Source organism: Schistocerca americana, chromosome 6 (assembly GCF_021461395.2).
Source record: "Schistocerca americana isolate TAMUIC-IGC-003095 chromosome 6, iqSchAmer2.1, whole genome shotgun sequence".
NCBI classification, from domain to species: domain Eukaryota; kingdom Metazoa; phylum Arthropoda; class Insecta; order Orthoptera; family Acrididae; genus Schistocerca; species Schistocerca americana.
In genome coordinates this window covers 548,520,931-548,545,639 of record NC_060124.1, presented here as the reverse complement: position 1 = coordinate 548,545,639, position 24,709 = coordinate 548,520,931, and the positions used below count along the sequence as shown (strand labels likewise).

Here is a 24,709-nt window from a genome sequence, read left to right as displayed (position 1 = left end):
CAGAGCACATGACTATATAGAGACGTCGAAATCCATGATTAATTAAGAGCAGCATTTAAATTTTAAACAATTTAAATCTATGTAAGACGAAATAGCCATGTTTTGGGATCGAAAGATATCCAGAAGTATGTAAATGATGAAACCGCCCGAATAGTCTATAGATTCCCATTGGAATTCTTATTTAGCAGTTCGAGGTGCGTGAGAAGAGTAATGACACTGACAATACTCTGAGGGATCTGGCCGCGCTGTGTTGTTCTACTGCTGTAAAGAACGGTTTGCAATCTCTTCTAGTTGCTGAGTACGCCGTCACATGGTTTTTGAAAGCGCCATCGGGGAAGTTGTGTTTTTGTTGCGTGTTGTAAAAGTGGAAAAGTGTAATTTAGAGCAATGTTATGCCATCAAGTGTTAAACTTGGGGCACCAGCGAGAGTGATCCTCTTAGAATTGAAACAACCCTATGGGGAACATTCCTTATCAGTAGTCCAAGTTTCTGTGTGGCACAAATCATTTCTGGAAGGCCAAGAACACGTTGAAGATGTACCTCGTTCAGGGTAGACCTTCACCTTATAAAATCGACGAAAACGTCGAACGTATGCGTTCTCTTGTGACATCAGACCGGTGTGTAAAAATAAAGGTGATGGATGACATGGTTAAACATTTTCAGCATGCATCAAATTTGCATCAGAGTTTTGCACGTGCGAAAGATTTATGTCAAACGGTGCCAAAAAACCTCACAACTGAGCAGGAGGAGAATGGAAGAAACGTGTGCGTTGTCCTCTTGAGACGACTGCCCATGGTCACAAATGGTTCAGTTGTATAATCACAGGTTATGAATCCTGAATTTCAAAGTACGATCCTGAGACCAAGTGGCAAAGTGAGGAGTGGAACACTGTGGAATCTCCTCGACTGAAATGAGCTCGAATCATCAAGTCAAAGGCCGAAGCAAAACTGATTTGCTGTTTTGACAGATTTGCTTTTTTCCATATGGATTTGTTCATCCAGGACAAACCGTCAAACAGCTGTGTTACAACGATGTCCTGGAAAAGCTCAGGAAAGAGGTGAATCGCCGGCCTGAGTGGCCGTGCGGTTCTAGGCGTTACAGTCTGGAACCGGGCGACCGCTACGGTCGCAGGTCCGAATCCTGCCTCGGGCATGGATGTGTGTGACGTCCTTAGGTTAGTCAGGTTTAATTAGTTCTACGTTCTAGGCGTCTGATGACCTCAAAAGTTAAGTCGCATAGTGCTCAGAGCCATTTTTGAAAGAGGTGAATCGAGTAAGATCAAACATTGCAGATTGGACGGCGCATCATGATAACGCCCCATGCCACATGGCCACTTCCATCACGGATTTTTTGACTTCAAAAGGCATTCCTGTTGTTCCACAGACACCCCCCCCCCCCCTCACCTATTCACCTATTCACAGAAACGTGGTAACTGTGACTTGTTTGTTTTTCCAATTTCGGAAAATGTCTTAAAAGGATTTCATTTTGGGACTCTGGAGAATATTTAAGAGCATATGACCGACATGGCAAAGGCCCTACCAGTTGAAGGCTTTCTACGCTTCTACCGATACTGAGGAACAACGACTTCGCCGGCCTATAGCTGCCGATGGGAACTAATTTGCAGGAGACATTATTGTCGTTTGAAAGAAATAAAACCTTGGTATATTAGAAATCAGTCTCACTGCTTTTCTCACACGCCTCCTACTCCAAGATATTGATTCACATATCTTGCGTAACAGAAGAGAAAAACTCTTTTGTTAAGCTGCCAGCTTCCCTCGATACGATGCAGTGCACTTGCCAGGAGTTCCAAAACTAAATTTTTCTTCACACACGGAAAAAAATTCCAGCAACACTAATCTCCAGCATCGCAGGGAGTACGTGTGCGTAATTCACAAGAGAGAAAGATTGCTTACACCGTCATCATTGTGGAACTAAGCAATTAGTTTGATAATACATGATGCATGGGCACGAACTTCGCCAAAAACAAAGTACAGAAATCTGCCTCTAAAAGTAAACATCCAACCTTTGAAACTGCATAAAAAAGTAAGTCAATGTTCTATTTCACACTGCATACCGTTAATAACGGTATGTTCTGAGATGATACCACTCTCCAGCACCCGCATCAATTGTCCAGTTCTTCTCCGCTGTAAACTCAGCCATTTTCAAGTTTATGCGATATTCTAACCGCAAATGATTCTGTATGACAAGTAAATAGGTGGTAGTTAAATCAACGGCTCATACCTCCTGCTGCACAACGCAGCTCGCCTCTGAAGCTGGGCGTTCGCTTTGCTGAAAGCTACTAAAGCTCCTCAAGAACTTTAAAATGTTTCGCTAGATGTGCTCGAAACACAAAATGCAAGACTGCAATATTTAATTCACGACTGAAGCTCCTTACACTCAATAACTCCCAGAACGAATTCGTATGGATACTTCGAGTACTCCAAAGAATACGGAAGTAATTGCTACGCAACGGTCCACAACGGTTTACGTGAGATGGCAAAGTTGTTTACATACCCGAGATCCTCCCCTGGTAGCTGTGTGGTCAGCGTGACGAAAGTAATACCTAAAGACCCGTGTTCGATTCACGGCTGTGTCGGGAGATTTTCTCCGCTCAGGGACTGGGTGTTGCGTTGCCCTTATCATCGTTATTTCATCCCCATGGACACGCAAGTTTCCGAAGTGGCGTCAACTCAAAAGACTTGCACCAGTCGAATGGGAGGCCCTAGCCACACGGCATTTCCATTTTATCAGTAAACCGAAATCCCAGTAAAGCAATAACGTTTAGCAACGTGGATATAAATGTTAGACAACCACTGAAACAAAATATTATATAAGTCGATTGTACATTTCAACTTCTCATAAAATTGCATCGAAGCATAACGACGTCGAATGCTGATGCCCTCGATCCCGCTTTTAGTCTGGTATTGAAATGTTATGTCACGCGTAAAAATTGATTCCTTCAGCGCATGTGACTTCCACCAGATTCGACGTCCGTTTGTGTGATTCCAGTAATTGTTTCCTAGTGTAGTGATTTTCTATATTGAAACCTGGTTGTCAAGGGAAGGCCGTAATCATTTACTATTGGTTGCCTTTAACAGTTACACACATTTATTATTAAAGAAGTAGTTCCAGACTCAACAATAAATTAAAAAATACCACGTTATATTAATGAAGGAATAAACGACAGTGTAAGTAATAGTGTTTTCAGTGCGTTACAATTTAGCAAATCACCATAAAATCCTGATACTGATAACGTTTAAAAAGAAAAAAACAAGGCACTGTGATGATGACTGAAGGCCTTACACTCCAAGAGAGACAGTAAATTAAGAATGTTTAAGAACTTGCTGCAATTACAACTTACAGGTATTGAAATATTAAAAGTAAGAGCCCACAAACACAGTAGAAGGTATCAGACGCCAGGAATGGCAGAAAATAAGGTTTTAAGGCTTACTGCTAAAACAGAAATATCGAATTAATTTTTCACAGCAAATGACCACAATCATGACTGAAGGCCTTACACGCCAGGAACGGCAATTATATAAAAAATTTAGAAACCTAGTGTAAAACAGCAAATAAAAGCAAAGGTTAATTAAAAGAAACAAGCAATTGACCACGAAACAGGTGAAATAATATGATGGTAATCTTGTAACACAACCCTTACACTGCTAGGTTTATTCCAGAGGCGGCCAGAATTATTAACTAGACATACGTAACGTTTTAATGTAGGCATTACAGGGTATGGTAATAAATAATACAGTAACAAAACACAAGGACCAGTCACAGACGATACTCCAGGAAATGACCTCTGAGAAGGTCCGGCAACAGACACTTTCGCGTGCGATGGAACAACACGCCAAAGCCGGAACCGTCGGAGTGCACTACGCCCCCAGAATACTGTGCTCAGAGCGCCCAGAAAGGGAACACAGCCACCAGAGTAGAAGAATCACAAACGGCCTACAATCAAGAAAGCTGTCAAAACTACACACCTTACCGGACAGCAGCGGCAGGACGAGGAAACGTACACTGTTGTTACATACACTAACCCCCAGGGTAGGTAACTGGGGCGTTAGCGGCCACCAGGCAGGAAAAATACCGCTGGTTGAACTTAATTTGTAATAAACTGCACGCAGTAAATAGAAATAAGAAGTCGAGGAAAGCTAATCAGATCCGCCTTCCCCAAGCACTCTACTCGCTGCTCTTTGCCTCAGCGACACTACGAGCAGCAACATGAACCCAAGTCACTGGAGAATCACGAGATGTCACAATGGTAGAAGTTTCTCAGCTTGAATTGAAATTTACCCATCTTAAAGCCTGCAGGATCTGGTTTACGATGAGGTCATACACCCTCGTGACCACAGCCCTTCCATCTGGCAGTCCATGAGCGCTGCCAGCGGTCCCGGCGTGTTCTAGCACTGGTCTGACGTGGCTCCTCCTGAGTCCCCAACCGATCAGCCACACTCACACGACACGGAAAAACATCCACGTCGCCCCAAAGATAGGGCGATAAATTACTACATATCGATAACCGCCGCTGCTGCCACTAGCGGACCGGAAACGCTTGTGAAACGAGTGGCGCCAGTCAAGACGAGAAGAAGACAAACAACCTCAACCATGTCAACTAAAGGATACGGTCTGGCCTGCAACGGAGGGTGGACACCTACAAACAGCACCAACGCGAGCAGCAGCACGGCTCATATACCCTTCGATTAATCTCCTCATCGCGAAAATAGAAGACTTGCCAATGCGACGCATCACATGTCTCATACATATTTTTATTGGCCTCGTCCATGTTTTTTACTACTTTGTTAATACAATCAAATTCTAAATTGAACGAGTGTTCTTTTTACACAGGGTGGTCCATTGATAGCGACTGGGTCAAATATCTCAAAAAATAAGCATCAAACGAAAAAAACTACAAAGAACGAAACCCGTTTAGCTTGAAGGGGGAAACCAGAGGGCGCTATGGTTGGCCCGCTAGATGGCGCTGCCATAGGTCAAACGGATATCAACTGCGTTTTTTAAATAGGAACCCCCATTTGTATTACATATTCGTGAAGTACGTAAAGAAGTATGAATGTTTTAGTTGGACCACTTTTTTCGCTTTGTGGTAGATGGCGCTGTAATAGTTACAAACGAATAAGTACGTGGTATCACGTAACATTCCGCCAGTGCGGACTTTATTTGCTTCGTGATACATTACCCGTGTTAAAATGGACCGTTTACCAACTGTGGAAAACGTCGATATAGCGTCGATGTATGGCTATTGTGATCAAAATGTCCAATGAGCGTGTGCTACGTATGCTGCTCGGTATCCTGGACGACATCATCCAAGTGTCCGGACCATTCGCCGTATAGTTGCGTTATTTAAGGTAACAGGAAGTGTTCAGCCACATGTGTAACGTCAACTACGACCAGCAACAAATTATGAAGCCCAGGTAGGTGTTTTAGCTGCTGTCGCCGCCTAACCGCACATCAGTAGCAGACAAATTGCGCAAGAATCGGGACTCTTAAAAACGTCGGTGTTGAGAATGCTACATCAACATTGATTGCACCCGTACCATATTTCTATGCACCAGGAATTGCATAGCGACGACTTTGAACGTCGTGTACATTTCTGCCACTGGGCACAAGAGATATTACGGGACGATGACAGATTTTTTGCACTCGTTCTATTAAGCGATGAAGCGTCATTCACCAACAGCGGTAACGTAAACTGGCATAATATGGCCTATTGCGCCTTCCCTCACAAAGCGAAAACAGTGATCCAACAAAATAATTCATATTTCATTACGTACTGTACGAATATGTAATAAAACTGGTGGTTCCTATTTTAAAAAACGCAGTTGACATCCGTTTGACCTATGCAGCGCCATTTAGCAGGCCAACCATAGGGCCATCTGGTTTCCCCCTTCAAGCTAGAGAAGTTTCGTTCCTTGTAGTTTTTTCGTTTGACGCTTATTTTTTGAGATATTTGGCCCGGCCACGATCAGTGGACCACCATGTATATTTAAATTGAAGTTCTCCTAAAAAGAATCATTTTAAAAGGCGAACTTCAAAATAAGCTACGCTGGGTTTGAGAACAGAGGCCCAACATGCTGCCTTGAAAGGTACTCTTCCGTTCTGGAACTTTTCCTTGAATCCCCAGGCGGAAGGATACTAGCCGCATGATAAGATGCTGCATAGATTCTCCGTAAGGTCACCAATGCGATGTCGAGGCAGGTGTTGAGGCAATGGAGGGAGGAAGTCTCCTTGTCACCGAGCCCTGCCAGTTGTTTCGACGTCCTAGGCTACCAACTTCAGGTCAAGCTTGATCAGATCACAGCTGGAGCATTTCGCAGGAGCTGGCGTCATACTAAATTACCCACGGAGCTGATGCAAATCGTAACTATAGGTACCTGTCGTTAGATAGGATTAGAAAAGTCTACATTTCAACAACATTGGCTTGTAGCATTATGTTACAGTCTGTTAAGCAGAACATCTCCTGCTCACTCTCCATTGCCACCATATGCCTACCGTCATATCACTCAGTTATCCTTTCAAAGCGGACGTTCTACAATACAGTATCGTGCAGTGGAGAACTTCACTCTTATCACAATGCATGCATATTTCACGTTGGAAAGCAACAAGTAATTTTTAACGTTATCAATGTTAGACGATCTATTTCAGCAACTAATGAAAGTATAAATAGTTTTATCATTTCAAATTTGTTCGGTGGTTCAGAAAGTAAGTATCAGTCTAGGCCACAGGGTTCTATCCGAGGTTGGTCAGAAGCTTTTTTTTTTTTTTTTTTACATTTACCGCTTCTTTCAAGTTCGACAATGATTTCTGTTAATATGATAAATGCAAGGTTAATCTATGGCTTGTATTCCATGTTAAACTGCAGAGCCACCTGTAACAGACTCGCTAAATCAATTAAAAGACTGGAGGAAGCAACACTACCAAACTACTACGGTGTTCGAACCAGCTTTCGTATTGATGATTCGAGTTTTACTATTACATTTATACATTACATCGATTACCCTTGTATACTTCAGTAATATTTTTAAATACATTTGAGTGATTAGCTGAGTATACACTCCTTTCCCCTCAGAGCGAAGGAATAAAATTACGCTAAACAAAATTTCTTTCTTTTTAGATTAAATAACACAATGGGATTATGTGTTAGATAATACTCTGGAAACAATAAATAAAAATTTTATTCCTTATCTTCTTTTTCCTAAAAAACATTAAAACTGACAAACAAGACATACTGTTGTTGTTGTTATGGTTTTCTGTCCGAAGATTAATTTGAAGCTGCTCTCCCCCCCTACTCTCTTATTGCTGCAAAACTACTGTAAATTGCATCCAGAAAAACCGGTTGTTGTCTGAGGTAGGGTCCTATCAACCAATCCCAGATATATCCTGATATAAAACATGTGTGAACAAAATACAATATCTGTCGCCTAAAGGGACACTATATTTTTTTCTCAGATGTCGATGTCCGAAATTTCATGTCATATCTCCCAAAAGGCGGCAGTGTCTGACGACGCAATATATGCATCAGTTTCTCTTTAAGGGGACCTGGACGTGCACGGGCTGCATTTTCATAGCTTGCTCTCAGTGCACATTATTCTTCATCTACAATGAATAACATTAACGCAAGCTGTATAAGGATATTTATTAAAATATCTCCTACAGTTTAAGAATTACAGTATTTTGCCTAATAGGTGTTTTTATAGTACACTTCCCATTCGGGTACCATTTTCGGTCCATCATCAGTCTAATAGCATTCAGACTGTGACAGACTGCTGTCAACATTCACAGGAACACATTATGCCTCTCGTTTTGTAGTTTTGAGTATATCTGAGGAAATAGGAAAACCCTTATTTTACCACATTATTACTTTGTCTAAAAATACCGCTAAAATTATATACAGAATGACAAACATAGATCATTTCTGCGATGTATTACGCACAATACAAAGATGCTAGCCCATTCTTCACTTGAGGGAAACATGGTGAACATGGATGAAACCATTGAGAAGTTATATGCACCTAATGTTCTGAAAACGTAGTTTCGGGAAAATGAGAAAAGAATATTCACAGTGTTTTTGACGCATCGTATGCCTCTTTCAGAACATTCCAGCAGCATTATCTTCCTGGCCAGCTGCTTCTTTATCATCTGTAGACTTCTTCAGGGGCCTTTTCCTTACACTGGCTTCCACAGCTTCAACTACTCGCTGACAATCTATGGCAGTCAGAGCAGCTATCCTATTATTTCCTGGCTGGATGCCTAATTTGTCCATTACTTTTATCCTGATGGTTACACCATCATTGAAACACATGACAGCATCCATCGCACTCATTTTGAGTACTGTCCATCCAACAAACACTGTTTTTGGCACTCGTTGCCACACGCAGATGTTGAAACTCTCATTAGGGTTTTGTGTACGGCCATGTAGACATTTGCTGAGTAATTCGGTATCTGAAAGGTCCCTGCATATTGGCTTTACCGTTTCCATGACTGTGGCAGGCAAGAAATGTATATGGTGCTATTCCTTGCCTGTCGCATGAGCGTGGCTGGTTTGCAGACATTTGTTCAAAGAGCGTTTAAGACCAAATCAACAACTGAAAAGTAGATAAAAAATACATTTTTTGAAACGGGATAAAATTGTCTTTCAGATGGTGACAAGAATTGTTTTCGAAAATTTCAGACATTTCAAGTCAACGTCCACTTAACAATTACACATATCAAGTACACTTTTTTAAAAATTTAAGAAAATACGACGCAACAAGAAGGAATTATACCAATGGCGCGGAAATCAGTAGATGTGATGTTCACGTACAGACAAATGAAGGAGTCCCATTTCAAAAACTGAATGGTTTATTCACGAGACAGAGCTACACAAATTGGGCAAGTCTGTAAGAAAATTATCTGTGTGTGGCGCTTATGCAAGTAGCTCTACGGCTGGGATTGATTGATAGACTTGTTGTATGTCGTCCAGAGGGATATAGTGCCAAATTCGGTCCAATTGGTGCTATAGATGAGCAAAATTCAGAGTTGTTTGTAGGGCCCTGCCCATGTTGTTGTTGTTGTGGTCTTCAGTCCTGAGACTGGTTTGATGCAGCTGTCCATGCTACTCTTTCTTGTGCAAGCTTCTTCGTCTCCCAGTACCTACTGCAGCCTACATCCTTCTGAATCTGCTTAGTGTATTCATCTCTTGGTCTCCCTCTACGATTTTTACCCTCCACGCTGCCCTCTGGTACTAAATTGGTGATCCCTTCATGCCTCAGAACATGTCCTACCAACCGAACCCTTCTTCTAGTCAAGTTGTGCCACAAACTCCTCTTCTCCCCAATTCTTTTCAATACCTCCTCATTAGTTATGTGATCTACCCATCTAATCTTCAGCATTCTTCTGTAGCACCACATATCGAAAGCTTCTATTCTCTTTTTGTCTACAATATGTTCCACTTCCATACATGGCTACACTCCATACAAATACCTTTAGAAACTACTTCCTGACACTTAAATCTATACTCGATGTTAACAAATTTCTCTTCTGCAGAAACGCTTTCCATGCCATTGTCAGTCTACATTTTATATCCTGTCTACTTCGACCATCATCAGTTATTTGGCTCTCCAACTACCAGAACTCCTTTACTACTTTAAGTGTCTCATTTCCTAATCTAATTTCCTCAGCATCACCCGAATTAATTCGACTACATTCCATTATCCTCGTTTTGCTTTTGTTGATGTTCGTCTTACACCCTCCTTTCAAGACACTATCCATTCCGTTCAACTGCTCTTCCAAGTCCTTTGCTGCCTCTGACAGAATTACAATGTCATCGGTGAACATCGAAGTATTTATTTCTTCTCAATGGATTTTAATTCCTACTCCGCATTTTTCTTTTGTTTCCTATACTGCTTGTTCAATATACAGATTGAATAGCATCAAGGATAGGCTACAACTCTGTCTCACTCCCTTCCCAACCACTGCTTCCCTTTCACGTCCCTCGACTCTTATAACTGCCATCTGATTTCTGTACAAATTGTAAATAGCCTTTCGCTCCCTGTATTTTACCTCTGCCACTCTCAGAATTTGAAAGAGAGTATTCCAATCAACAACGTCAAAAGCTTTCTCTAAATATACAAACGCTAGAAACGTTGGATTGCCTTCCCTTCATCTTGCTTCGAAGATAAGTTGTAAGGTCAGTATTGCCTCACGTGTTCCAGTATTTCTACGGAATCCAAACTGATCTTCCCCGACGGTGGCTTCTACCAGTTTTCCATTCGTCTGTAAAGAATTCGTGTTAGTATTTTGCAGCTTTGACTTATTAAACTGATAGGTCGGTGATTTTCACATCTGTCAACACCTGCTTTATTTGGGATTGGAATTATTATATTCTTCTTGAAGTCTGAGGGAATTTCGCCTGTCTCATACATCTTCCTCACCAGATGGTAGAGTTTTGTCAGGACTGGCTCTTCCAAGGCTATCAGTAGTTCTAATGGAATGTTGTCTACTCCAGTGGCCTTGTTTCGACTTAGATATTTCAGTGCTCTGTCAAACTCTTCACGCAGTATCGTATCTTTCATTTCATCTTCACCTGCATCCTCTCCCATTTCCATTATATTGTCCTCAAAAACATCGGCCCTGTATAGACCCTCTATATACTCCGTCCACCTTTTCGCTTTCCCTTCGTTGCTTATAACTGGGTTTCCATCTGATCTCTTGATATTCATGCAAGTGGTTCCCTTTTCTTCAAAAGTTTCTCTAATTTTCCTGTAGGCAGTATCTATCTTACCCCTAGGAAGATAAGCCCCTACATCCTTACATTTGCCCTCTAGCCATCCCTGCTTAGCCATTTCGTACTTCCTGTCGATCTCATTTTTGAAAGATTTCTATTCCTTTTTGCCTGCTTCATTTACTGCATTTTTATATTTTCTCCATTCATCGATTAAATTCAGTATCTCTTCTGCTACCCAAGGATTTCTACTAGCCTTCGTCTTTTTACCTACTTGATAGTCTGCTGCCTTCACTATTTCATCGCTCAAAGCTACCCATTCTTCTCCTACTGTATTTCTTTCCCCCATTCCTGTCAATTGTTCCCTTATGCTCTGCCTGAAACTCTGTACAACCTCTAGTTCTTTCAGTTTATCTAGATCACATCTCCTTAAATTCCCACCTTTTTGCAGTTTCTTCAGTTTTAATCTACAGTTCACAACCAATAGATTGTGGTCAGAGTCCACATCTGCCCCTGGAAATGTCATACAATTTAAAACCTGGTTCCCAAATCCCTCTCATACCATTATATAATCTATCTGAAACCTTCCAGTATAAAGCCTTCTTTCATGATTCTTGAACGAAGTGTTAGCTATGATTAAGTCACGCTCTGTGCAAAATTCTACCAGACGGCTTCCTCTTTCATTTCTTAGCCCTAATCCCTATTCGTCTACTACGTTTCCTTCTCTTCCTTTTCCTGCTCTCGAATTCCAGTCGCCCATGACTATTAAATTTTCATCTCCCTTCACTAATTCAATAATTTCTTTTACCTCATCATATATTTCATCACTTTCTTCATCATCTGCAGAGCTAGTTGGCATATAAACTTGTACTACTGTAGTAGGCGTGAGCTTCGTGTCTATCTTGGCCACAATAATGCGTTCACTATGCTGTTTGTAGTAGCTCACCCGCACTCCTATATTTTATTCATTATTGAACCTACTCTTGCGTTACCCCTATTTGATTTTGTATTTATAACCCTGTATTCACATGACCAAAAGTCTTGTTCCTCCTGCCACCGAACTTCACCAATTCCCACTATATCTAACTTTAACCTATCCATTTCACTTTCTAAATTTTATTACCTACCTGACCGATTAAGGGATCTGACATTCCACGCTCCGATCCGTAGAACGCCAGTTTTCTTTCTCCCGCCCATAGAGCACCAAATGTTCTCAATAGCGGAGAGATATGAAGACCTTTCTGACCAAGGTAGAGTATGGCAATCACGAAGACAGTTAGTAGATAACCTTCCAGTGTGCGGGTGGACATTATCTTGCTGAAATGTAGGTCCAAGATTCCTTGCCATGAAGGGCAAAAATTATTGTCAACGTACCGCTCTGCTGTAAGGGTGCAGCGGATTACTACGGAAGTGGCCTTACTATGAAATGAAATCCGACCCCAAGATATCATATCTGGTTGTCAGACTGTATGGTGGCCAACAGTCACATTGGTAGCCCACTTTTATCTGGGGCGTCTTGAGATACATCGTGGCTGGTCATCGGGGCTCAGCTAGAAGCCAGAATCATCACTGAAGACAATTCTGCTCCAGCCAACGCTCTCCCAGGCCGAATGTACCCAGCACACTGCGAACCATCTTCTGGTTGTACATAGGTCGATGGTAGTCGGCTTAAGGGACGCCATGAAGTCATACTTTCGTCTCTCTAGGTCACCCGTACTTATAAACTCTGTGTTCGGCGATGGTCAGCTCATTTTTGCGAGCATCGTTGAATAGTTGCGTGGTTTCCTATTCATATGTTGATCGATTGGCCTGAAGCAAAGTTTTGAAGCGCGTCTTAATAGCCCTGTACTCATGGAGCCTACGACTGCACTCCGATTGCCCTAGAGTATGTTCGTTCTTCTTCTCGATCGTACCCTTCACCTTAGAGTGGAAAGTTCAAGGCTCTAAGGGATCGTAATCTGATTGTTTACCTTTGTCCTAGGAATATTATGTCCTGTGCTCTTTGCAAGAGTTCAGTTAGTAATTGAGCACCCAAATCTACATGAACGGGAAGCGATTCCATTCTAAATACTCCGAGGTAGACAAATAAGCCATCTCAATCAGATTTAGTGATGCCTAACTCTATTCTGCTTTCCTCAGCTTGTCTTCTGTATCATTGTAATTTCCCTCTTCGACGATAACTGTATTATGGCCACTGTGTGTTAGGAACTGGAGCACTTGTCAACTATTAATTTTAGCTGGTGACATGCGGTTTGCTAAAGTTACATCTATGTTAGTAACTACACCAGCTTATTGTTCGAATGTACTCGGCTGGTCTTCCAGATTTAAAACAATGAGCTGTAGTTCATGTATTGCTTCCTTTAGTACATCCTCTCGTTTGTCAGTTTGCCTACTGTGCCACAGAAATGATTATGCATCTGTTGTCACAAGGAGACACGCAACTTGTCTATATAGAGAAACCGCTCTGACTTTACCTATTTAAGGTACGATAGGGTGAGAGTAATGGTTGCTTACTACAACCTACTTTGTCTGCAGTCCTTCACTTCTATTGTGACCCTGTGCTTGTCCAACAGCGTTGCCACTTTGGGTCACACTGTATTTCCATTCGTAACGACCGTGGCAGTCATTCCCTCATCGTGGCCAGTACCTGTTACTATATCCGCACGAAAATGTGGGAGCTCATTCTTTCTACGGTATGGTTCTTGCAAACAAAACATATTAACACTCAGCTGGTCAGTTAGTTTTCGTATTTCAGTCATTGTCAATTTACATCGAGCAGCATTTATCTGTACTATGTTTATCCTTTTACGTGTTTCGACTGCCAACAAAGCCCTTCGGAGAATGAAGGCCTGGTTCAAAGAAAAAGTGTCCAAACCCTTATATAAAATCCACGTATTAATGCTCAGTGTCGAATGGTCCTTTTACTCTCTTAAACGCCTGTCGAAGGAGGCCACATAATTGTTTAAACTCAATGCATATGTTATTTACTCTCAAAAGAATTCTGTGTAGTACATCTGGTGTAGGATACGTAATAGATTTTCCTTTCTGATGCCCACCTCTGAAAATATGTCTTAGAGCAACCTGCAACACACTGGGAGCCTCCAAACTACTTAATAAGACATTCACTTCTAAATTATTATCAGATTTGTATGTGTGTAATTGAAAATCATTTTAGTAGGACTCGAAACATTAGAAATACTTGTTTTGTAATTCATAGTACTACCTGATTTTCACTGCACTTTACTGTTTTGCGATTGTTGTACTCGTTAGTGTTACTAAGGTTACCGCACACTTCTTCAAGCGCAAATGGGGGGAGGGTCTGCAGATGATGTCGAAGCTTCTTGGGTGTCTACTGGTACAGCACATGCGGTGTCAATGTTATCATAACCATCATCATAATCGTAATCATAGCATTTGGCGCGAGTTCCTCGTAGATGCGGCGTCGGCCTGGGTCAGGAGAATGCCGTTGCTGGGGTTGCTGCACCGGGAACAGCTCTTCTGTCAGCACCCGCTGCAGCTTGGGTTGATGCAAGTGCTTCACAAATCGTCTCCCCCGAACGAAGTTCACGAACTTCATCTGGTGTGATTTCTCACGTGATGAGCAAGTGCTCTACTCAAAGCAGGATACATCACTGAAGACAGTTATACTCCAGCCAATGCGACTCCACCCCGCGTGTGCCCGACACCACTGACAACATGCTATTAGGTGGGTGTAGGTCAATGGTAGGCGGCGAGGGCGGCGCCGTGAGCTCAGCATCCCTTCTGTGAGCCGCCTTTTGTTAGTCTCAGAGGTCACTGAAGCATTAGTTGCACTTCAGGTTGTTGATAATGGTGTTCGGGAATCTGTGTGTCTCTCTGGCGATTACTCGGTCCTCTCCGTCAGCTCTCTGGGTCGATCGCTTCCTTCTTGACGCTGTGTTCAGCCATGGTTCACCCGTTCCTGCCTGTATTGTCGAATAGTGTCGTTGCTCCTATTCAAATGTCGAGCCAATAGCCGATTACTCCAAGTGCCTTCTTTTAAATGCTGACATCCACATATATTGAGCGAATAGCCGATTATTCCAAAAGCTTTCTTTTGAATGCTGATATGAGCGTTTGGCATCATTGGCCGGGAGACCCCTTACAGGGCAGGTCCAGCCGCCTTGGTGCAGTTCTTATTACATTCGACGCCACATTGGGCGACCTGCGCGCCGTGTGGCGATGAAATGATGAATAAGACAACACAACACCCAGACCCTGAGCAGAGAAAATTTCCGACCCAGCCAGAATTCGAACACGGGCCCCTTAGGACAGCAGTCCATCACGATGACCTTTCAGCTATCGAGGCGCACTAAATGCTGATATCTACATATATTGTTCAGTAACTGGCTGCGAGTATGGTTATGTCCAACTGAGTACACAGAATGAACTTTAGCAAAAGTTTTAAGCCCTCGTATCGACAAGTACCCTGTTTACTGTGTCTGTGCCCAAGTACGTCGATCGCCAAATCCTTTATGAGTATCATCTTGTAACGTTTGCATCACTCCTTCATGGTGCATCATTTTTTGTGTTAGAGTGGTTATTAGACATTAATAACGAAAGATAAACAGAGTTCCTGTGATAAACGTTTGTAATCAAAGATGTGTGATACTAGCCATCTACGAACCATCGAAAATTGTCACTGTTTAATTCATTTTGATAGGCTTGTTTTCAGTTTATCACAATATGAACATGTCATCATTACGAGGGTGGAAAGCATGCAGCTCTATCACTTATTAGTGTGTCCGTTCCTCGTCTTTATGACTTCTTGAACTCGGCTGAAGATACTTTCAGTAAGGTTAAAGAATCCACCATAGGCGGAACAAAAACTCTAATTTTCCCAAAATATAGTTCATTGGTGAAAATTGTACACTCGTCTGCGCCAACAATTCAAATACAATTATCACTCAAAAGTGACTAACAGGCTGATTTTGTTTATCCAACAACTCAAATCCACGAACTTTGTCGAATTTTCCACAAAATCATACTCACAAAGTTCCACTGCTGCACAGGGAAACCAAATTCCACAAGAGTTTACTTTTAATATGTGCACAGTGACGTAGATCCTAGAAAAAACTGAACACAGTCGATGTTCTGCCAAAGTTAGTGAACCAAATTACAACATCCGATCACGAAGACTGGACGTCGATGGTGCTGCAGAGGCAAGGCGGTGTTCTTGAGGAGGCAGCTGGTCGACAGCAGGAAGCGGATGTCCATCCGTACCTCTGGCTCGACGAGAGCTCACTTTTGCACAGCGATGCGCGGGCCTAAATATTGCCACACAGCTGGATATCGCAGGAACTTTTTCAGGTCACGTGATTCCCGGATGGGTCGTCCAACCTACCCACTCCCTCACCCCCCCTACCCAACACACACAGAGTTCGTGATTTTTATGGCGCTGCTAGAGACACCTATTGGAACAACCGCAGAACTGTTTTCTTGTTTTCTGGTGTAGAGCAGTAGCGTGGGTTGTAGGCAGACCAGGACTTTTTGCGCCAGATGGGGTGTGACCCATACAGGTGGAACGCCGTGACATGCCAGAGATGTGTGAACTTCTGTGTATGACTAACTGCCCATTCTTCAGCTGGAACCGAAACCAGAAACGATAGCGTTAGTGCACTTTGAGGTCTGGATATACTTTGAGGTCGGGATTTAAGTCGACTTTCAATCGCATTCCAATGAGTTATTGGTTATAAGTGGAACATGGCGCTGGCCAATCAATTTGTAGGACATTATATAAAATGCCTAAAAAGACAAGTCATTGTAGAATGACAGGAGATACTGGACTCATTTGAAGAAAGAAGGAAATGTGAAAATGCAGCAGAAGAAGCAGCAAACGGGAGACACACATTGTCTGCAAACCTCTATATTTCTTTACTCCGCTGTAGTGGGGATACAAAACACTCGGGCAGTATTCAGGAATTTGTTGCAGTACTGTTCTATATAGAGTCCTCTTTGTAGATGAACTACACTTTCCTAAGACTCTCCCAGTAAGCCGAAGCCACTCCTACTACTGTTCTCATGTGCTCGTTTCACTTCATATCGCTTTACGCCTAGAAATTAATCCCCTTGACTGTGTATACGAAAATTACAGTATTATTTTTTTTTCCTTTCATCTGCATTAAGATATATCTCTTTACATTTAGAGCAAGTTACCCTACAGCACACTAAAAGGAAATTCTAAGCCATCGTATACCCACGTACAGTCACAAAACGACGATACAGTCCTCTTACCTCTTATACTAAAAGGTCACCACAAGCCTTAGCAGACCTCTCCCCACCCTATCCGTTGTTGTCCACAAATCATTGCCTCACAGATGCTGCTTTATGACATGGTGTTTTGTCATCCTTACATAAACAATCATGGTCTCCATATGTTTCCCTACTAGACAGTACATTATGCCGTAAAATGTGTTATTCTTCAGCGTCTAAAGCTTATTAATTGCAACAATTACAGCACACCATAACCAAGGAAAACACCCCAACTCCGTGACACCAAATCCTTAGTTCTTCATTTTTGGCGATATACAGGGTGAGTCACTAAATATCGCCACCTAGAATAACTCCGAAAGTATGATGGTAGCTGAGATGACTGTGGGACAAGAGATGTATAGGACAACGGGGGCCATAATATGACGTTGATTTTTTTATGCTAGATGGGGTCGCGTCAGAGATAAGAAGGTCAACTTTGTTTCTTTACATGGGATGCTATAGTTTGGTACTTATTATCTGATAGTGGCTATCGAGACGAATCCAATGACGTGTAACAGCGATGGCCGGCCTATGTGGCCGCGCTGTTCTAGGCGCTTCAGTCTGGAACCGCGCGACCGCTTATGTCGCAGGTTCGAATCCTGCCTTGCACATGGGTGTGTGTGATGTTCTTAAGTTAGTTAGGTTTAGGTAGTTCTATGTTCTAGGGGACTGATGACCTCAGATGTTAAGTCCCATAGTGCCAAGCGCGATTTTGTAATAGTAATGTATTTGAAGGTCAACGAAGGTGAAAAATTTGGCATGAACGACCAGTTACAGAAGGCATTCGAAGTGATGCCCATTCGTATCAAAGCAATGCTGCAATCTTCTTATCACCGACTGAGTGGTATTCCTTATCACTGCGGATTTATCGTAGCACATGCTGTGACATTCTCTCTCGTATATCGTGCAAACAGTAAATATTCACCGAATATGGCGTAGGCTTCCAAGGTGCCATTGACATGTAAACACCATTCCACGGTTTCGCAATACAACTCTAATAGGAACGGTAAGACTAGTATCGTCGAATCAAGCAAATGTGAATGATGTATTTCTTCGAAGAACATGTCGATATGCTTCTCATTTATGGAGAATGCCAACGAAATTCAGTGAGAGCTAGAGACATTCGCTGAAAGATATCCTCAACGTAGTCACCCTACACGATGTACATTTAAATATGTGTGTGATAAATTGAAAGCAACTGGATTTTTAATGCATCGGAAACATATCTGGCAAAGGAAAGTTACTAACGAGGAAACAGAAACTGGTACTCTTGCCACTGTGGTTCGGGAACCTTGAGCTAGTTCGTGTCAAATCGCAAGGGAATCTGGCATGAGCCAGAGTACTGTCGTTCATGCTCTGAATCGCCATAAATATCATCCTTACCATACCATTCTCTACCAAGAATTAACTGGTAGACTGATGCGTCGCATTGAATTCTGCAGATGGCTTAGCTTCAGATTTAAAGGAATGACACATTTATTAATTTGATTTTATTTACTGACGAGGCTACGTTCACGAACAATGGAAATGTTAATTTGCATAACATGCATTACTGACAACTGAAGATCCATGTTGGCTGGGGTAAGTTACAAACCAAACACCGTGGTCGGTGGATGTATGGTGCTGGATTCTGAAGGACAGAATTATAGGCCCCTATTTCATCGAAGGAAATCTTAATGGTAGGAAGTACACCACATTCCTGCAAGAAACATTAGGTCTGTTATTGGAAGAAAGAACAAGGAACAGAATGTGGTATCAACACGATAGGTGTCCGGCACATTTTTCGGTCGTGGCTAGAAATGAGTTGCAGAGCCAATTCCCAGATCGTTGGATTGGACGCGGAGATGTGTCATGGCCGTCTCGTTCGCCACACTTGACGCCTCTGGACTTTTTCTTGTGGGGATTCGTAAAAGACATTGTTTATAAAGAAGTTCCAACTACACCGGAACTCTGGTTAATTTTTATCAGACAGTATACGTCTGAAACAGTGCACCCTCATTTAGTTTATCCCTAATGTTCGATACTGTCGTGTTTAGACATTCTTGCAGAGAAGATATCTCGTAAAGTAAATAGCTAATGGTGTACACCTCATTCGTATCTCAACACCAGTTACTTCAAGTACTAGCAACTAATATCAGTAACACGACAAATATTGCTGCCTTCCCTTTCGTTAAGCGCAACTTTCTATTCTCTGCCGATGAAATTCCTCTGTAGACAGTAAAGCAATAAAATTTTTGGGCTTGTGGTTTCGCTGCAGGAGGCCAAGGTTATATAACCACTAAGGCATAGGTATGCCAAAGATGCTGCCTGAGGACTGTGCAAGGGCGATTAATTATAGCGGAGACCACAGTGGGGTGGACAGGAGGAGAAGGGGAGAGGAGTAGATGAAGTAGGTACCTGCAGCCGGCTGCAAGCAGATTCTGCCGCACCTGCTGGATTTCTGCCTTGATGTGCGTTTCTCCACCTGTCTAGTTCCAGGTAGTGGGCGTCTCACTCCCTTCACACTCTGGGAACTCACCAGCACAAATTCGTTGCCCTGATTTCGAAGCAGGCACCGCAAACACTGAAAAATCAGCATAACAGCCCATGCATTCAAACTGCTCACAAGGATAATATGCAGAACAATGGAAAAAGTTGAGGATCTGTTATTTGAGGATCACTTGGAGTTTAGGCACGAGAGAGACAGTTCTGACGTTGCGCTTCATGACAGAAGCAAGACATGAGAAAAATTAAGACACATTCATAGGATTTGTCGAACTAGAAAAAGTGATTGACACTCTAAAATGACACAAGACAATCGAAATTCTGAACAAAGTAGGAGTAAGGTACGGGACGTGTAATACACAGTATGTACAAGAACCTAGAGAGAATGGTAAGAATGGAGGAGACATAACGAAATGCTTCAATTAAAAGTGGTGTAAGTGAGGTGATGCTGTCTCACGCCCATACTACTCACTGTCTACATCGTAGAACCCACGACGGAAATGGAAGAAAGTTTCCAAAGTGTGCTCAAAATTCGCAGTAAGAAATTACCACTGATACGATTCGCTGGTGCCATTGCTATCGTTGGTTGAAATGAATTACAGGATCTATTGAATGAAATGAATAGTGTTATGAGTACAGAATAGGTACTGAGAGTAAACTGAAGAGAGACGAAAATAATTAGAAGCAGAAGAGAAACAGAACAGCGAGAAAACATCACAACTTGGGATCAAGAAGTACACGAAGTTATGGAACTTTGTTATCTTGGAAGCAAAACGACCCATCAACCCATCTTGGACGAGGCAAGAAGGACATATAAAGCAGAATAGCACAGGAAAAGGAGGCGTTCCTGGACAAAGAAATCAACTGGTAACAAACGTATGTCGTAAGTTGAGTACGAAATTAATGAGGATGTACGTTTGTAGCACCGCATGGTACAGAAGTGAATTATTTCCTGTGAGGAAACCGAAAACGAAGAGAATCCAAGCGTTCGCGACGTGTGCGATAGAAGAATGTTGGAAAGTAGGTGGACTGATAAGGAATGAGGAAATTCACATCTACATCTATATCTACGCGATTACTCTGCTATTCACAATGAAGTGCTTGGCAGAGGGTTCAGCGAACCACCTTCAGGCTGTCTCTATACCGTTCCACTCCCGAGCGGCACTCGGGAAAAACGAGCACTTAAATCTTTCTGTGCGAGCCCTGATTTCTCTTGTTTTATCGTCATGATCATTTGTCCCTATGTAAGTTAGTGCCAACAGAATGTTTTCGCAATCGGTGCAGAAAACTGGTGATTGAAATTTCGTGAGGAGATCCCGTCGCAACGAAGAACGCCTTTGTTTTAATAATTTTCATTTCAATTCATCATGTCTGGGCCACTATCTCCCCTATTTCGCGATAATACAAAACGAGCTGCCCTTCTTTGTACTTTTCCGATGTCATCCGTCAGTACCACTTGATGCGGATGCCACACCGCACAGCAATACTCCAGAATATGGCGGACAAGCGTGATGTAAGCAATCTCTTCAGTACACCTTTTGCACCTTCCACGTGTTCTGCCAATGAATCGCAGTCTTTGGTTTGCTCTACCCACAATATTATCTATGTGATCGTTCCAATTTAGGTTATTTGTAGTTGCAGGCCCTAAGTGTTTAGTTGAATTTACAACCTTCAGATTCGTGTGACTTATAGCGTAATCGAAATTTAGCTGATTTCTTTCAGTACTCAAGTGAATAACTTCACACTTTTCTTTATTCAGGGTCACTTTTCGCACCAGACAGATATCTTATCTAAATCATTTTGCAAGTCGCTTTGATCATCTGATAACTTTACAAGAGGTAAATGACAGCATCAACTGCAAACAGTCTAAGTAGGCTACTCAAATTGTCTCCTATGCGGTTAATATAGATCAGGAACAATAGAGGGCCTATAACACTTCCTTGTGGAACGCCGGATATTACTTCTGTTTTACTCGATGACTTTCCATCTATTACTACGAACAGTGACCTTTCTGACAGGAAATTACGAATTCAGGCGCACAACTGAGGCGATACTCCGTAGGCAAGCAGTTTGGTTAGAAGACGCTTGTGAGGAACGGTGTCGAAAGCCTTCTGGAAATCTAAAAGTATGGAACCAATTGACATCCCCTATCGATAGCACTTATTACTTCATGAGTGTAAAGAGCTAGTAGTGTTTCAAAAGAACGATATTTTCTGAATCCGTGCTGACTATGTGTCAATAAATCGTTTTCTTTGAGGTACTTCATAATGTTCGAATACAGTATATGTTCCAAAACCCTACTCCAAATCGACGTTAGTGATATATGTCTGTAATTCAGCGGATTACTCCTACTCCCCTTTATGGGTATTGGTGTGACTTGAGGAATTTTCCAGTCTTTAGGTACGGATCTTCCTGTGAGCGAGTGGTTGTATATAATTGCTACATATGGTGCTATTTTATCAGCATACTCTGAGAGGAACCTGACTGGTATACAATCCGGACCGAAGGGCTTGCCTTTATTAAGTGATTTAAGCTGCTTTGTTTCACCGAGGATATCTACTTCTATGTTTCTCATCTTGTCAGTTGCTCTTGATTGAAACTCAGGAATATTTACTTCGTCTTCTTTGGTGAAGGAGTTTCGGAAAACCGTATTTATTAATCCTGCTTTAGTGGCACTATCATCAGTGACTTCACCGTTGTTATCGCGCAGTGAAGGTATTGATTGCGTCATGCCACTGGTGTTCTTTATGTATGACCAGAATCTCTTTTCGTTTTCTGCCAGATTTCGAGACATAATTTCGTTGTGGAAATTATTAAAAGCATCTCGCATTGAAGTAGGCGCCATATTTCGAACTTCTGTAAAACTTTGCCAATCTTGGGGACTTTTAGTTGTTTTAAATTTGGCATGCTTTTTTCGTTGCTTCTGCAATAACGATCTGACCCATTTTGTGTACCATGGGGGATCAATACCATCACTTATTATTTTACGTGGTGTATATCTCTTAATTGCTGTCGATACTATCTCTTTGAAAACATTCCCCACATTTTCTATACTGACACGATCAGATCGGAAGGAGTGAAGACTGTCTCTTCAAAAGGTGTTAGTGCATTTTTATCAGGTTTTTTAAACAGATATACTGTGCGTTTCTTTTTCTCCGCAAAATTGAGGAGGAAAGTAACATAAGGAAAACGACGTCTCGAGGCATAAGGAAACAAATTCCATGGTGCTAATACAACAAATAATTGAGAATATGTGCCGAATATGTTTCTCTGAGATGAAGAGACTGGTACAAGAGAAGAAATCGCGGTGAGCCTCCACAAACCAGTCAGTAGAATGATGGAAAATGGAAAAAGAAGATAACTGGTACGAGCTTAGGACTCCACGAGTTTTTTCAGTTTCAGTAAAAACTGCTGCATAAATTAAATTACTGAAATCAATACGATGTAAAAGGTTTAATCTTTAAAGTGGGCATGTTCGCTCTCAGTTCAACGAATATATCGGACCACAGCAACCTGTCGCTTGTAGCTAATGGGAATGAAGAATTCAAAGCCGAGACGTACTATGACGTTATTACTAAAGTTTCATCCTACATCAGTTAAAATAATGCATTCTCAAAGTTTTAACGATTTTCAATGTTTTTACTGCCATGGACACAAATTATGGCAGCTCCTGAAGAAAAAACTGCTTTTCGAGTTGTTTTGGAGTTCGCTAACGATTTTCATGGAAAGAATTATTGAATTTAGCTCTACACCTGGTATATTAGTTCAGATTACGGTGACCAACAGACGAGAAAGCAAGCGGTGTTTTCGACACAATGTAGGAAAACAAAAACGAGTTCCTTTACGTCACTGAATACGAAAAATTGAAGGAGGGTAACTATTTAACAGCGTACGTCAGCTAGCAGATATTAGTAAAACAGAACCGCAAAAGAGATGTCGTGATGGTCAGCACGTTTCGTGACAATGCATTGCATGAAGTAAACGCCATTTTTTTTTGCATCTGTGGTAAATATATGAGACGCGTGGCTAGAAGTAGATCACAGTTGCAAAACTATCAAGTGGACAGGAGCAGCCTGAAAAAAGTTTTCAGACCATCACAGACGTTAAGTGCGGGGTTGTTTTCCAGTTATCTTGTATTAGGTGACCTTGACTGATAGTTGTGCATTTTATTATTCCACAAGTATTAAGACAAAAGTACCATAAACTGCTGTTGTTTCCAAAAATAATTTTATTTTGCAGGTCTTAATAAAAAGAAGAAAGGTAGCAAATAGATTTAACCCTTCCCTATTACAGAAACTAATTCTTCAAGTCTAGTTAACGAGAAAACTGAAAATGGAATAGATCGACATAAGAAAAACAAAAGTGAAAAGTGGAAGATTTGGCGGAAACATATCCCATGAAGGAAAACTATAAACTGCTACTCGAAAAAGCAAGGCTTACAAATTACTTTAATTTTTTGAATCTCTGCATATTAGTCTAATTTATTAGACACAGTTCCTGAGTTTTCGTCAGTCAGTCAGTCGGCAGTTGATGGTTGGAGTGCTGACTCATTATCTGAGTATCCAGTTATGCTGGCAACTGATGTGATATATATAAGGATCATATCAACCTATACCACATCAACAACAGCCTGAAGATGGCGCATTGAAGCGCTGAAACTGGTTGTAACAAAATAAAATAAAATCATAAGGACGGCTGTAGGTGTTTTATTTTGTCGCAATAGTAAACGGCCGTCTTCCCAGAGACCTCCTGCCAATAGCATGGACATACAAAAACAATATTCCGCATGTCGTTAGCCATGTGTCTACATCCGGTCCTCGGACATCCATTATGTATAATGGCGTTCGTTGGACACATTTTACTTTAAACTCGCTTGCCCGGTGTCGGCGGATAAACACGATACTACAGTGGCTATGTTATTCCGAATTACAGTGAAAAATTCCCTCGGACATGCATGCATGTCCTAAGGAACAGGCACTTCGACGACTACAGCCGCTATGAAATACAAGAAATTTATTCACAGTTGCGAATATGGACAACCATCAGCTGTATAATAGAATGACGACAGTGGAAGCCTCTGCCTGACCGGAACAAAAACCGGATTTCCGGCTTATCGCGAGCGGTCACCTTATCGTTTGACTATCCGATCAGAACTCATGGCCAGGCCCGAACTACGATAGATCGTGAGCCACATGTCTAAATCCTGTACCCGTACGTTAACTATGTACGAGG

At 41.9% G+C, this 24,709-nt stretch overlaps 1 protein-coding gene across 1 annotated transcript in view; it reads right to left on the bottom strand.

The window, feature by feature from the left end:
- Positions 1 to 24,709, bottom strand: part of LOC124620280 (nexilin-like) — a 171,279-nt gene that overhangs the window by 132,261 nt on the left and 14,309 nt on the right. Inside the window, exon 4 of the mRNA XM_047146948.1 lies at positions 19,391 to 19,556. Within this exon, the coding sequence (XP_047002904.1) occupies positions 19,391 to 19,556 (166 nt within the window). The remainder of the gene's footprint in view (positions 1 to 19,390; positions 19,557 to 24,709) is intronic.